Source organism: Typopeltis vanoorti, chromosome 8 (assembly GCF_054136105.1).
Source record: "Typopeltis vanoorti isolate ZY-2024b chromosome 8, IOZ_Tvanoo_1.0, whole genome shotgun sequence".
NCBI classification, from domain to species: domain Eukaryota; kingdom Metazoa; phylum Arthropoda; class Arachnida; order Uropygi; family Thelyphonidae; genus Typopeltis; species Typopeltis vanoorti.
Window position 1 is genome coordinate 16,935,471 of NC_143556.1, and position 13,704 is coordinate 16,949,174.

Below are 13,704 nucleotides of genomic sequence, written 5' to 3' on the forward strand. Positions count from 1 at the left end.
TGATATAATGCCATCAGGTTCAGTCCTATGTATTTTACTTATCAGCCAGCCTGCAGTACTATTTTACTATTGTACTCTTGCAGAGAGAGAGAGAGAGAGAGAGAGAACTGGAAGAAGAGAGTCCTTGAAAGGTGTCACCCACACTGCATATGAGAAGTGGGGAGATAGAAACTGGCACCATGAAGGTGTGACATAGTGAAATGTTTTGCATTGGACTCGAGAGTTCACCGATTATTTTGTGTCGCTGACGCCGCCTTAACAGCCCACTAATATAACAGGCTCGAATGTCGAGAAGAATGAGTTATCAGTAGTAAGCCGACTTTTTGTGCCAGACCACATGCATCCGATCCGATTAAAATTAGGATACGGCCCTTACACGGAATTCAACAATTAATCATAAGTTGATTTATGATACATCAAAAAATAAAGAACTATTTTAGGTATATTTTCTTAAATTTTAATCAAAAATTACAGTGATATAATCGGGTCCAGGATACAATTTCAGAATTTATTTGTTCGTTTCCAGGAAGATCTGAAGGGGCCCTAACGGAAGACGATGTACATTCATAATTATATGTACCATTCTGTACCAATCGTTCTTCGTTTAAACTCTTATCTCATATTTTTTGACATCTTTTAAGTGCCTTTTCTTCTGCGGTGTCTGTGTATATGCACACTTCGCAATGCGCCACCAGCCGGGCCTGATGCCAAACCTTCGGACTTAAATATCCCACCATCAGAATTGAAAGCTCTTGCCTCCTTAAAACGTAATAAAAACATAATCATTACCAGAGCTGACAAAGGAAATACCACTGTGGTTCTTGATACCAATTCATATGACCGAAAAATTAATTTACAACTCTGAGATCATAATACTTACACCGAACTGGATTATGATCCTACAAAACATCAACTCAGGAAATTAAATAAGTTACTTGATGAAACCTCCTCCTTAGATGTAGAAACAATTAAAAAACTCAAGACATACCATGCTAGGCCTAGAATTTATGGCTTACCTAAGCTTCACAAGGTTAATGTTCCACTCAGATCCGTCGTGGATTCTATTAACAGCCCGACTTGCAAGTTATCAAGATTCTTATCTAACCTTCTCCGTCCTCACATAGGCCATTCAACCTCTTCAATCAAAAATTCCACAGAGTTTCACACAAAAATAAAAGACATTAAACTGTTAAAAACTGACTTGTTAATTAGCTTTGACATTGTCTCCTTCTTCACTAACATTCCCCATAAAGAAGCAGTAGAATTATTAACTCAAAAATTTCTGTCTGATATAGTTGAATTATTCAAATTTGTTATTATATCTGGTTACTTCACATGGATAGGTAAAATTTACAAGCAAGAAGAAGGAACAGCAATGGGGTCTCCTTTATCACCAAACTTAGCAAACCTGTTTCTAGAACACTTGGAAGAAAAAATTTTCACTTTTGAACCCAAACCAAATATTTGGCTATGATATGTCAACAACGTCTTTGCAGTCTGGGATCATCCCAAACATGAATTACACCTGTTTCTAAACTCCTTTCTGGATTTACACATTCAAAGAAAAGAAGACGGTTCCATCACCATGTCTGCCTATCGCATGCCTACATTTTCAGGTCGCTACATTCACAATTCTTCTGCTCATCATCAATCTCAGAAATTTGGCATCATTAAATCACTAGTTACCAGAGCACACAAATTCTGCTCCTCTGAAGAATCTCTAAACCAAGAACTAGAAATAATCACAAATACAGCCATACTAAATGGATATAATCTTAAAACAACTCAAAAAATCATCAGTCACTTCCCACACATCAACCTAGACAAGAAGAAGCCTATAGGATTCCCATACCTTATTTCAAAGGCATCTCTGAACATCTTTCAAAAATTATGAAGAAATACAATTTTGCCGCTACTTACAAACCCATCAACCAGATCTATAATTTGTTACTTCTCCTAAGACAAACTCTCACCTCTGATGTTACCTGGCATTTATGATATCCCATGCTCCCACAATTTGTCTTACTTTAGACAGACGGGTAGATCTGTTCAGAAACGCATCTCGGAACAGAAATCTGGTCTCTCTCAACACGGGGTAGAAAACCCAAACCATAGGATCCATTGGGAAAAGTCAAAACTTTTACATAGATTTTTATATAAACATGAACGTTTATATAAAGAAAGTGCTGAAGCCCTACTACACAGACCAAATTTAAACCACAACGGACGTTCTTACTATTCCTAAAGTATGGGAAATTGTCATACAAAATTGTGTAAAATAGTCTCTTTATATATGTTTTTTTTTTTTTTTTTTCCAGTTATATTTTAATTTACTTCTATATAGCACGTTACTGCACACATATTGAGATTCCATTGTAATCATGCACCCTAACTGTATGTTATTCCTAGTATTGTTTGAATTACTGTACTGAGGATGTCCCAAGATACTTGGGATGAAATATTTACGTATTAAAACTTATCACTGTGGTTAGTACGTGTGTTTTTTAGTGATGAATTCACCACAGGTTTCATTATATAAAAATGATATAGTGAGCTTGCAAGTAGATTGTATTTAAAGAGGTCAGAAAGCCGAACGTCAGTTTGAATGTGTATAATAGAATACTGTAGACTTGCATAATGCTTGTGTTACATAATGTTTAGAACGTGTATAGTGTAATTTTGCCTTATATTAATTGTAATGAGAGTAAGGTTATGTGTGCTAAAATCCTTCCACATGTCAAATAAGTTGAGTGTAAATATTTTCTTTGTCTAATACTTTAAGTGAATTGTTTTAATGAATGTGTGGAGAATCAGGCACGTGATATCTCCTAGTTCCTTTGTATGTTTATTGTCTTAGTTAGAATAAACATGTTTGGTTTTGTTAATAGTTTGCCTGATCTTTGTTAGCCAATGCATTGTCTCATAATCAAATCGGACCTGTGTAACCTAGGTAAAGTAACGGCCACCACTGAGTAATTTGGAGTTGCTTGAGATAAAATTGATTTAAGGGTTATTATATGTGCTTAGCTAAATTATTCTTTTGTATGTAAAGGAAAGATGAAAATTCTTTTACACTATCCTTAATGGCACAGTCATTAACAAAAAATAAATTTTTAAGGATTAATACATTTGAATTATAGCAACGTAGATTAAGGATTTGGTCTCAGCCAGAGGCTTTTCCTAAGACTACGATACTAGCACGTGTGAGACTATACTTTATGGCCTTGAAAGGAGGGGGGGTAAAGCTAAGTTGATTACGAACGGACTAAAGTTAAATAATAGTATTATACATGAGTTAGAGATTAGATGATATAGGCATTTTGTACTAGCTCAAGCAACCACAAAAATAACAAAGTAAAAGGGGAAACACTTTGAGTTAAAAAGTAATGTAATAACAATATATCATAAACTATAAAATATAAATTACTAAACAATTACAAATGGCACAGTCAACAGCATACTAATGCCAGAAGTATCAGGAACAAGAGGGAGGAGTTTTTGGCATTGGTTAGTGCAGCCTCGCTAAAAGTTATAGGCATTAGTGAGACTTAGATAACAGCAGATGATATAGTTACACGAATAGAATATGAAGGGTTTAGTAATTTCAGGGAAGGTAGAGAAGATAGGATGGGGTTAGGGGTACTGGTAATGATAGCAGATGAATTGCTACCAAAAAGAATAGGAGAAAGGCAGGAGGGTGGCTGTTCATTTGAAGCAGTCTGGTGTTAGATCGTGAATGGGAGACTTTATTGAAATAAGAATCTAACTGGAGGAACATACTTGTCCTTTTTGCCGTCAACTTAAAATTAGTAGAGATTATTATCATGTTAAACTATAGAGAATAAGATTAAAGAAAAAGTATTAAATCTGAGGCTTTCTACAATCTAAGAATGTAATAGAATTAATGTAATTTTGAATATATGATAAAACCTCAGCAATAGTATAAAACTTATGTAAACAAGAAAGTTAGTACACTGCTAACAAAAGGTCGAAGGTTACGGAAATACCACGGTCGTGACGTAACACCTGTAGCTATAGAATTCATGGAAAAGTATTCGAGGTACGCATTCCCGAAAATACGACTCCGTAAGGTAATGGAGTGACGTCACCGAGTAGGAACGAATAAGGGACTTCGGTGTATGAGGTTCGAACTCAGAATAGAGGGTGCTGAAAAAAGGAAATATATACGGCAGCGCAGGTCGGAAACCCCCTAGTTTTTTTCTGTTCCGGAAACCTCTCAGTGTGCTGTGCCCGTGGTGGGCAGTTCTTACGCTCCCATAGCAGACTAGCATATCCCGGCTAGATGAAGCACCAGATTACGGCGGAACAAAAGTGCAGGCCATCGACGAGAACGTGCCGATGTTAGGAAGCTGGAGCGAGCACCAAAATTCGTGTTGTGCAGGTGAATTCCACGTGGCGACAGGTTATGGCAGCAGCATTATTCCACCACAAAGAAACAGACGAAGGAATTGATGTGATCACATCAATTCTGATCAATTCAGTATCACATCAATTCTGATATAATGAGTACTATCATTTTCATACCCATATTGTTTGATAATAGTGAGTGAAAGAGATTAAGATCCTCAGTAAAAGAAAAGTGAACTTTGATACCTAAGAACTTTCAGGAACAATCAAAGGAATCTCATTAACTATCTGCCTGAGAATCCTAGTGTTATGTGACTTCAACGGACGTTGTAATAGAACTGATTATTGAACTTAAAGGTGCCTTTAGAGTTAAACAAATGTTTTGTGCCAGATGAGCACCAGTTCATGTTTAATTATTGTGAAACTCATTTATTAGATGTCTTAAATGTAATCATGACTTGTGTATATTAAGTACGAGAGTTGAATGTTAAACTTTAGACAGAATTTACCTTAGTATTGACTTAACACCTTATTAATTGTATGTATTTTCTTAGTTATTCAATAAATATGCTTTATATTGTATGCATTTGTGTAATCTGACCATGATGACTGACTCACCACTCATTAAAATATCGAACCTATAAGTGTGGGGAATATCCAGGTTAAAATTAGTGTGAAGGGGCTACGACTGCAAGGCTAGGATATCTGCAGCTTCCTGATATAATTAGATAATATTAGTGGCACTTTATTTCTGTGAACTATCCCGAGGATAAGACATTTTCTATCCTTAGACTCAGGCTGGTGCAGCTATTGAACAAATAAATTTGCCTGAGCTCGAAAAGGGGACGTCTCACAGAAATCAAGTTAATAGAATATCTTAGAGGCCCTATAGAGAGAGTAAAAATAGATAAGATAAAAGAGAGTCAAAGTAATATAGTAAAAGATACGAAGGACAAAAATATAACACTGGAGTGAGATTAAAGCCAGTAAAGAAAAATATACAGTTGTTGTTGCTGTAGGCCAGGGAGTTCCACAGATAATCTTGTTACTTTGTTACTATCTACTATTTTCTTTCTTTATTATCTCAATATCCACTATTATCTATTCTGTTGTCTAGCCTATCTTATTTCTATCTAGGGTTATTTCCTCTTCAGATACTGGCAAAATTTGTATTATGCTGCGCCAGATCCTATAACAGAAAAGATTCTTGCTCAGGGAAATAATCCTAGATCTTAAGGCATACACACATTATTTTATTCTTCGTTATGATTATATAGATTTCTGGTACTTTGCAGTCGTGATCTGTAATCTATCATTATATAACTTCTAAATTCTTCCCGCTAAGGTTCTATTTTTATAAGTGGTAATTTGTCCTTACAATCAGGCATATGTAATAAAACATGTTTATTGGGAAATCAAATATTTTACAGTTAAAAGGTAACATATATTCAATGCAAAAGAAATCAGTACATGCTAAATAAATTAAGTTCACGCTAAGTTAGTTCAAAATGCTATATCACATTGCATAACCTGTAATCTCTTTCCTCAAGTTATTCTTAAGTTACACATATACACATTCTTAAGGTTTTCAATTAAAAGCTCTCAGTAATACCCGTTTCATTTTTATCAGGTTCAATCTCATTCAATAATATAACTGCCTCCAGACAATCTCTGCTAAGGGTTACTAGTTATTTTCAAAAGGAATTCCTACTAAAGTCCTCTATTAATTGTCCATACTTTATGCTTACACATGTTTTTTCTTCCTTTAACAATTCTGAAACATACAATGAAATATTCTACATTACCGATTCTGTTTCAGACAATATGTCGCTTCTACGTGGTCTGGTTACCTTCTGCTTATTCCATCTGTGTCTGGCGATGAGCTCCCGCTGTCCTTGAATTCTGCTACCGGACACAGAAGTAATTGTTGCCGCATCTTAGGGGACTTTCTCCACTCTTTCCGATGGGACATCCAGCGATTGGCACAATTCTGCAAGGCCGATAATTCACAAACGGCTCCATGTGGAATTTCTTAGGTATCTTCAGGAAAAGGCCCGCTGTTCTACATCGCAACATCTACGCACGTCTCTCACGAGCCACCAGTCAAAATCACCAAGCAGGAACCAGGAACAAGAGAGCGAGATATGGCGCACATCTCCTTATATTCACCATATCTTTTCTGCATGACACTCTTTATTTTATGCCCCCAAGTTGATCCTTTGCTCTCCCTTTGCTGTTAGGGTGCTGTTCTTGGAAAGCGTGCCTGTGTCACCTTCCACGTATGTTATTGCCCCCCACATTACGCTGATCGGGTGGCTAGCATGCAACCTTTGGACTGTTACTTAAAATTGTCTGGAGACTTACAATACACTGGATATCTTAACGAACTAAATATTTTCCTTACACACATGCTATATTATGATACAAATTCTCACTTTGATCTCTGGTTAAATAACAATAAGATCTTAGTAATTTACATACAAAGGAATATATACTTTCACATACAGTAAACAACTTTTCTCTATTTTCTGCTGAAGTGCAGGCATCTCCTTTAGTTGTTAGTTTTTGCATGTTAAATCCTGAATGAATAATTTCTTCTCAAAATTTTCTCATTCAGGATCTAACAATCTGGAAGATATGCATTGTCAAATTAGTACAATGAGTATAGGTTGAGTGATTATTATTGAGGACTTCAACTATGGAGATATGGACTATAAGGAAGAAAGATCGCATGGCAGGAAGGAAATGGAATTTATACACTTACTGAGAGATAATTACTTGAGGCAGCATGTGATGGAGGGTACTAGAGGTGTGATAATACTGGATCTGGTTCAAAAGATCAGAAGCGCTATCCATAACCACTTGGTTAGACTATAAATTATATATTTAGTTTAATCCTTTATCCAAGTGTAAGCAAACAAAGTTTGCACCTGAAGTATCTTTAGGACTGGGGCAACTCGTGGTAAAGGTGGTATAAGTTCTGATCACTTGCCTTAGTATCCCATAATGCACAGCACATCTCCTTGCAGACATGTATACTACTATGCATTAAGGGAAGGGTCACTACCTCGACCGGTTTCGAACTTTATTGAGGTCTCTTCAGTGGGAGCCAGACCCAGAGGTGATACCAAGGTTGAAGCAATGCAGGAGTCATATTTACCTATACGAGTTGCCAAAAGGTATCACACCTTATTATTAAATTACTCTGGATTAGAGAAAGATGTTGAAAGTTTTTTTTCCCACTTGGTTAGACTATAAATTATATATTTAGTTTAATCCTTTATCCAAGTGTAAGCAAACAAAGTTTGCGCCTGAAGTATAAGGAGGGCCGGAAAGTAATCAATTTTTTGAACTACATTTTTGATATAAATTTTATTAAAGAATAAATTAACATTATTCAATTTTATAATTGCCATCATTAAATATAACCTTATTCCAACGATCTACTAAGTTTAGAATTCCTTTTTTGAAAAACGTTTTTTTCTTTGTAGGCAAAAAATGATATCAAACTCTTTTGGACATCATCTTGCGAACGGAAAGTTTTATTTCTTATGCTGTGTTCTAAGGACCTGAATAAGTGATAGTCACTAGGGGCAATATCCGGTGAATATGGAGGATATGGTAGAAGTTCCCATCCTAACTGCCTAATTTTTTCTTGAGTCATTCTTGCAGAATGTGGTTTTGCATTATCTTGCTGCAAAATTACCCCTTTTCGATTGACAAGCGCAGGATGTTTGATTAACAATGCTTGATGTAGTCACTCTAATTGTTCACAGTAGATGGCTGCTGTGATAGTCTTACCTTGTTCCATGAGTTCGTAATGAATAATTCCATAAATATCCCACCAAACGGACAACAAAACCTTTTGTGGATGAAGTCCATCTTTAGGTGTTGGAATTGGAGTTTGATTTGGAGAAAGCCACTGTTTTTTGCATTCATTATTCTTATACAGCACCCATTTTTCGTCACCAATTATGACTCGTTCCAAAAAGGGGTCATTTTGTTGTCTGGTCAACAATGAATTGCAAATCGCCCATCTCTGTGCTTTATTGTTTTCTGACAGTTCATGTGGTACCCATACACCCTGTTTAAGAACCTTGCCACTCTTATGTAAGTGCTCTTGGACAGTTGACCATGATGAATTAAGTTTCTCTGCTAATTCTTGTATGGTTTGTTTTGTATCTGATTCAACGAGAGTCTTAAGAGCATCGTCATCTAGAGTAAGAGGTTTTCCAGATCGAGGATGATCAGAGAGATCAAAATTTTTTCTGCAAATCTCCTAAACCATCGTTGACATTTGTTAACCTTCAATGCGTCTCCATAAGTTGAGCAAATGATTTTGGTAGCCTCGGTAGCATTCTTTCCTTGATGAAACAAAAACAGCATACAATGACGTAAATGGTGCTCTTCAACTTGAAAGTCCGCCATATTAAAAAAAATAATCTAAAATTAAAAAAAACCAGATTTTTTAAATAGAAAAGTAATGTTAATATTTAAATAAAAATCAAATTTAATAATTTATGTGTTATTTAAGAAAAAACAATTGGCTAAAAATGACCTATTAAAAATAATTGATTACTTTCCGGTCCCCCTTATATCTTCAGTACTGGGACAACTTGTGGTAAAGGTGGTATAAGTTCTAATCACTTGCCTTAGTATCCCATAATGCAAAGCACATCTCCTTGCAGACATGTATACTGCTATGCATTAAGGGAAGGGTCACTACCCAGACTGGTTTCGACCTTTATTAAGGTCTCTTCAGTTGGAGTCAGACTCATAGGTGATACCAAGGTTGAAGTAATACAGAGTAATTTAATAATTTAATAATAATAAGGTGTGACACCTTTTGGCAACTTGTATAGATAAATATGACTTCTGCATTGCTTCAACCTTGGTATCACCTCTGGGTCTGGCTCCTCCCACTGAAGAGACCTCAATAAAGGTCGAAACCTGTCTTGGTAGTGACCCTTCCCTTAATGCATAGCAATATACATGTCCGCAAGCAGATGTGCTTTGCATTATGGGATACTAAGGCAAGTGATCAGAAATTATACCACCTTTACTACAAATTGCTCCAGTCCTGAAGATACTTCAGGCACAAACTTTGTTTGCTTACACTTGGATAAAGGATTAAACTAAATATATAATTTAGTTATTCATAACCAATGTCACAACATTGCCTCTGGTTGGTGAAAATGACCATGTGGTCTTGACTGGGGAGATCGTACAAATGGAGGAATATTCTGATTTTATTCTGATTATGACAAGCTTAGGAGGAAGCTTAAATCTGTGCCATGCATAAAACACTGCAGGGTAAGGATGATAGTAGTGCATGGGAGATAGTTAAGGGTCATCTAGAGGAATCAGTATTAAATTGTATACCTAAGGTAAGGAGGGTTCATCATGTAGGTGTTAGATGGATGAGTAATATCATTAAGCATGAGCTGCAGAAGAAGAAAATGCTGTGGAGGGTATATAAAGAACAGTATTGGAAGGCAAAATCAGATTATGAGAAGAATCTAGCCAAGTAGGCCAAAGAAAATCCTAAAGAGTTCTTTCATTATGTGGCAATAAGAGGAAGAATGGTTATGGAAGATTAACCATAATGAGTGATGATGATGGTCATGAGGAGACAGAAGCAGATAAAATAGTTGAGTTACTGAGTGACCACTTTGCAAGGGTATAGCATCCTAGTAAGGTTACTGTTTTAGCATATCTGAGCACAGAGGTGGATGAATTGAAGGTTCTTAGGATATTGCAAAATCTCAATGTAAATACAACTGTGGGATTAGATGGGATATCAGCTAGGGTTTTGTGAGAATGTGCAAAGGAACTGGCAATGCCTCTGACTAGACTCTTTACTTTAAGTCTCATCTCTGATAGGGTTTCCGAGGGAGCGGGAAGAGGACAAAATAATTCCCTTTCATAAGGGAGGTTCTAAGACTGCAGTAGCAAATAATAGACCAATCAGTATATCAAGTGTAGTGTAAAAGTATTGGAAAAATTGGTTGAAAAGAGAATTCAAGAATGGATCGATAAACATATGCTGTATGAGGGGCAACATGGTTTTGTGAAAGGTCAGTCATGCCTTAGTAATTTACTAACTTTTTATAATAGAGTAACAGCAGAGTTGGATAAAGGAAATGGCTATACAGTGATCGTGCTGGATTTTACAAAGGCATTTGACAGAATACCACATGGAACTCTGTTACACAAATTAGAACAAATGGGGATGGATATGACACTAGTTAAGTGGATGAGAGTGGCTGTTGAACAGATATCAAAAAGTGGTATATGGAAGGGCAGAATCGAGGCGAAAGCAGATGACTAGTGGTGTGCCACAAGATTCAGTGCTGGGACCATTGCTGTTTAGTTTGTATATAAATGATATAGGAAATAACTTGAAAGGAAATATTCAGTTGCTGATGATGTGAAATTAGGTAGTGTAATAGTTAATCAAGGAAGTTAATGATGTGGAGAGAGAGCTTGCAGGATGATTTAAATAGGAGTATGGACAAAAGATAATGGGTGTCAGTTCAATGTGGAGAAATGTAAAGTTATGCATTTTGAGATAAACAGATACAAGCTGTGTATCACATTGATGGCACTATACTGTAAAATAGAGAAAGCTAGAGATTTAGGAGAGGTGGTAGACAGTGAGTTAAAATTTAGAGGACATATTGCCAAGGTTGCTAAGGTAGCCCATGAGATTACTTGGCTATTGAAGAACACACTAACAAGTAGAGATAAGGAAGTTGTTATTCCTCTTTTTATTAGTCCTTAATATGTCCACACCTGGATTACTGTTCTCAACTCTTGTCTCTTGGGGGATGTGGAAGCAATGGAGAAGACTGAGACAAGTTATCAAGATGGTGAGTGGTCTATGGAATGTTCCCTATGAAGATAGATTGTGAGGGTGTGTGTGTAGATTGCAGAAGTTGGTTGATAGGAGAAAAAGAGAGGATATGATAGAAACATTTAAGTTGCTTAAGGGGTTTTATAGGATTGATGCAGGGGAAATGTTTCAGCGCTTGGTTCGAGGGACCAGAACAAGGGGTCATTCCTGGAAGTTGAATAAAGGTGTAGTTAGTAGGGGTGTGAGGACTAAATTTTTTGCTTGGAGAGTTGTGAATGAGTGGAATGGATTGCCAGAGTCAGTTGTGAGTGCTTTGTCTGTTGATGGGTTCAAGGAAAGGTATGATAGATTATGTGGATAGTTTGGGTCTCCCATAATGAGTCTTCAGACTCCATGTGGTGTGTGCATGCACACTCGCTCTTGATAATGCTAGATATGTTCCTGATATTTTTTTTTAATGTGAATGTTTCTGTAAATCATGCAACCATATATAATATTTATAAGGCAATTAACATTTATTGTTAATATGACATTAAAATAATGCTGTAATTTCTATACTCCACCTGAAATAAATGTAGCAAACTAAAATATTTGGTTTGTGCAACTATTGACACATCACATCACACAAATAGAAAATGTATAAATTATTGACTTATGGTTAGATAACAAAAATAACTGGGGTCTTCAGAATGCACAGCAATAAAAACAGAACTAAAATATTAGTATTAATAGACCTCGTGTAATTTCATTCACTTGGAATTAATAGAAAATACAATATCATTGAACTCATATATACGAGTTGCCCAGTCCTGAAAATAGTTCAGGTAGAAACTTGTTTGCTTACACTTGGATAAAGGATTAAACCAAGCATATAATTTCTTGGTATCTTTAATTTGTAGTATAACCAAGTGAAAAAACTTCCAACCACTATCTCTAATCCAGAGTATTTTTATAATGCTTCAGTTTGGACTCTCCATTTTATTTTTGCATTTTCTTTTAATTTTATATTTTATCTTATTCTGATTATTGTGTGTTTATGTTCTCAGTAGTTTTGTATTTTAATATCTTGCTTTACATATGTCAGTTTGTTTTTAATTTTTATCGTTTTAATGCTATTTAAATCTACCTACAATTGAAAAGTGGATTACTAGCCTCTGTTTATAAATAGTATGCCAGGTAAACATTACAGCAGTTTTTGAGAAAAAATATTGGATATCAGCTAAACAACACTCTAATATGAAACAATCTTCTGAAAAGTGAAATGCTCAATATAAGTTTTTTTTCTGTGCATACAAGCATTAGTTCTTTTCACAAGCTGTTTTTATTATGAGTACTTTTATTGCTCTGCATTTTTGACATTTAAAGTTTGTCTTTCTTCAAAAATAAAGAAATTGAATAAGCTATAAAACCTAGGTATGTAGATATAAAGAGTTGAAGATTAGGATCTATACTTGTAGGTGATTAAAAATACACTTTTATTTATAAATGCCTTTATTTTTATCTTTTCTTCCTAAGTATTCAGAACTAAAGAACAAACTTTTTGTGAAAATGGCATGTGCTTGTCCAATACATTTCCACGTTGATCAACCACCATCTTCAGGCTATACAATCCGTGCTTTTGCTGTTTTTAGTAGACCTGAAAATCAGACCGAGTTAGTAAAGCGTTGTTTAAATCATTCTGATCCTGGAGACCCCACAAATAAAGGTAAGTTATGTCATAATTCTTTTTTTTTCTAAATTAATAAATTAAAAAAAAAAACTATTTTTTAAATGTGAATCCTATTCACAAAAAGTTTATAAACCTATAGTACATTAGTGCCATTGAGCAGACTGATAGTTTAATAATCTGGAACCCTGCTCAAGAGGAGGATTTCTAGAAACATGGAATCTTTTCAAGCCACCACTTCAGGTTTCTAATAAGCAGGATGATAGTCTCACACCAAGTAATTACAAAGTTTATTATTGAATGTAGCCTCTATGGCTCATTTGGTGAAGACAATACCCTTTCTTTTTTTAGTAGGACTGGATTTAGAACTGCAGCATTATAAAAATTCCATCTGGATGTGAAAAACCTTTATAAAGGTTTTTCGCTAGAAAGTAAAAAAGTAAGTTAGCTGGTCTTTATACCGAGGGACAGGGTTTTCCTCCAAAAAATTCAGGTTTTTTCATTTCACAAGGCGGATAAATCAGCCAGAGAATGTGCTCTACCATTATATTGATTGGATTTCTAGAAAACCAAGTTGTTTGGTCATGGCCAGCCATTGAACCCTAACACTGAATGGAAGATGAGATTATTGATTTGTTTTATACTGTGTTTATGGGAATAACTGAGTAAACATGTTTCATACTGATATTGCAAGAAGTGACTTTTTAAATTTAATAATAATCCTATCTGAAATATGACAACAGCTTTTCCCAAAATTGCTGAAAGTGTAGGAAAAAAATACAGGAAACAATATAATATCATACCTGCTAACTTT

At 35.4% G+C, this 13,704-nt stretch overlaps 1 protein-coding gene across 3 annotated transcripts in view; it reads left to right on the plus strand.

Annotated features, from left to right (window-relative positions):
- Window positions 1-13,704, plus strand: part of LOC150103763 (cellular tumor antigen p53-like) — a 357,156-nt gene that overhangs the window by 236,105 nt on the left and 107,347 nt on the right. For all 3 annotated transcript variants that reach the window (XM_090396534.1, XM_090396535.1, XM_090396533.1), the window contains one exon: window positions 12,740-12,929. In XM_090396534.1, coding sequence (XP_090252660.1) covers window positions 12,740-12,929 — 190 coding nt within the window. The remainder of the gene's footprint in view (window positions 1-12,739; window positions 12,930-13,704) is intronic.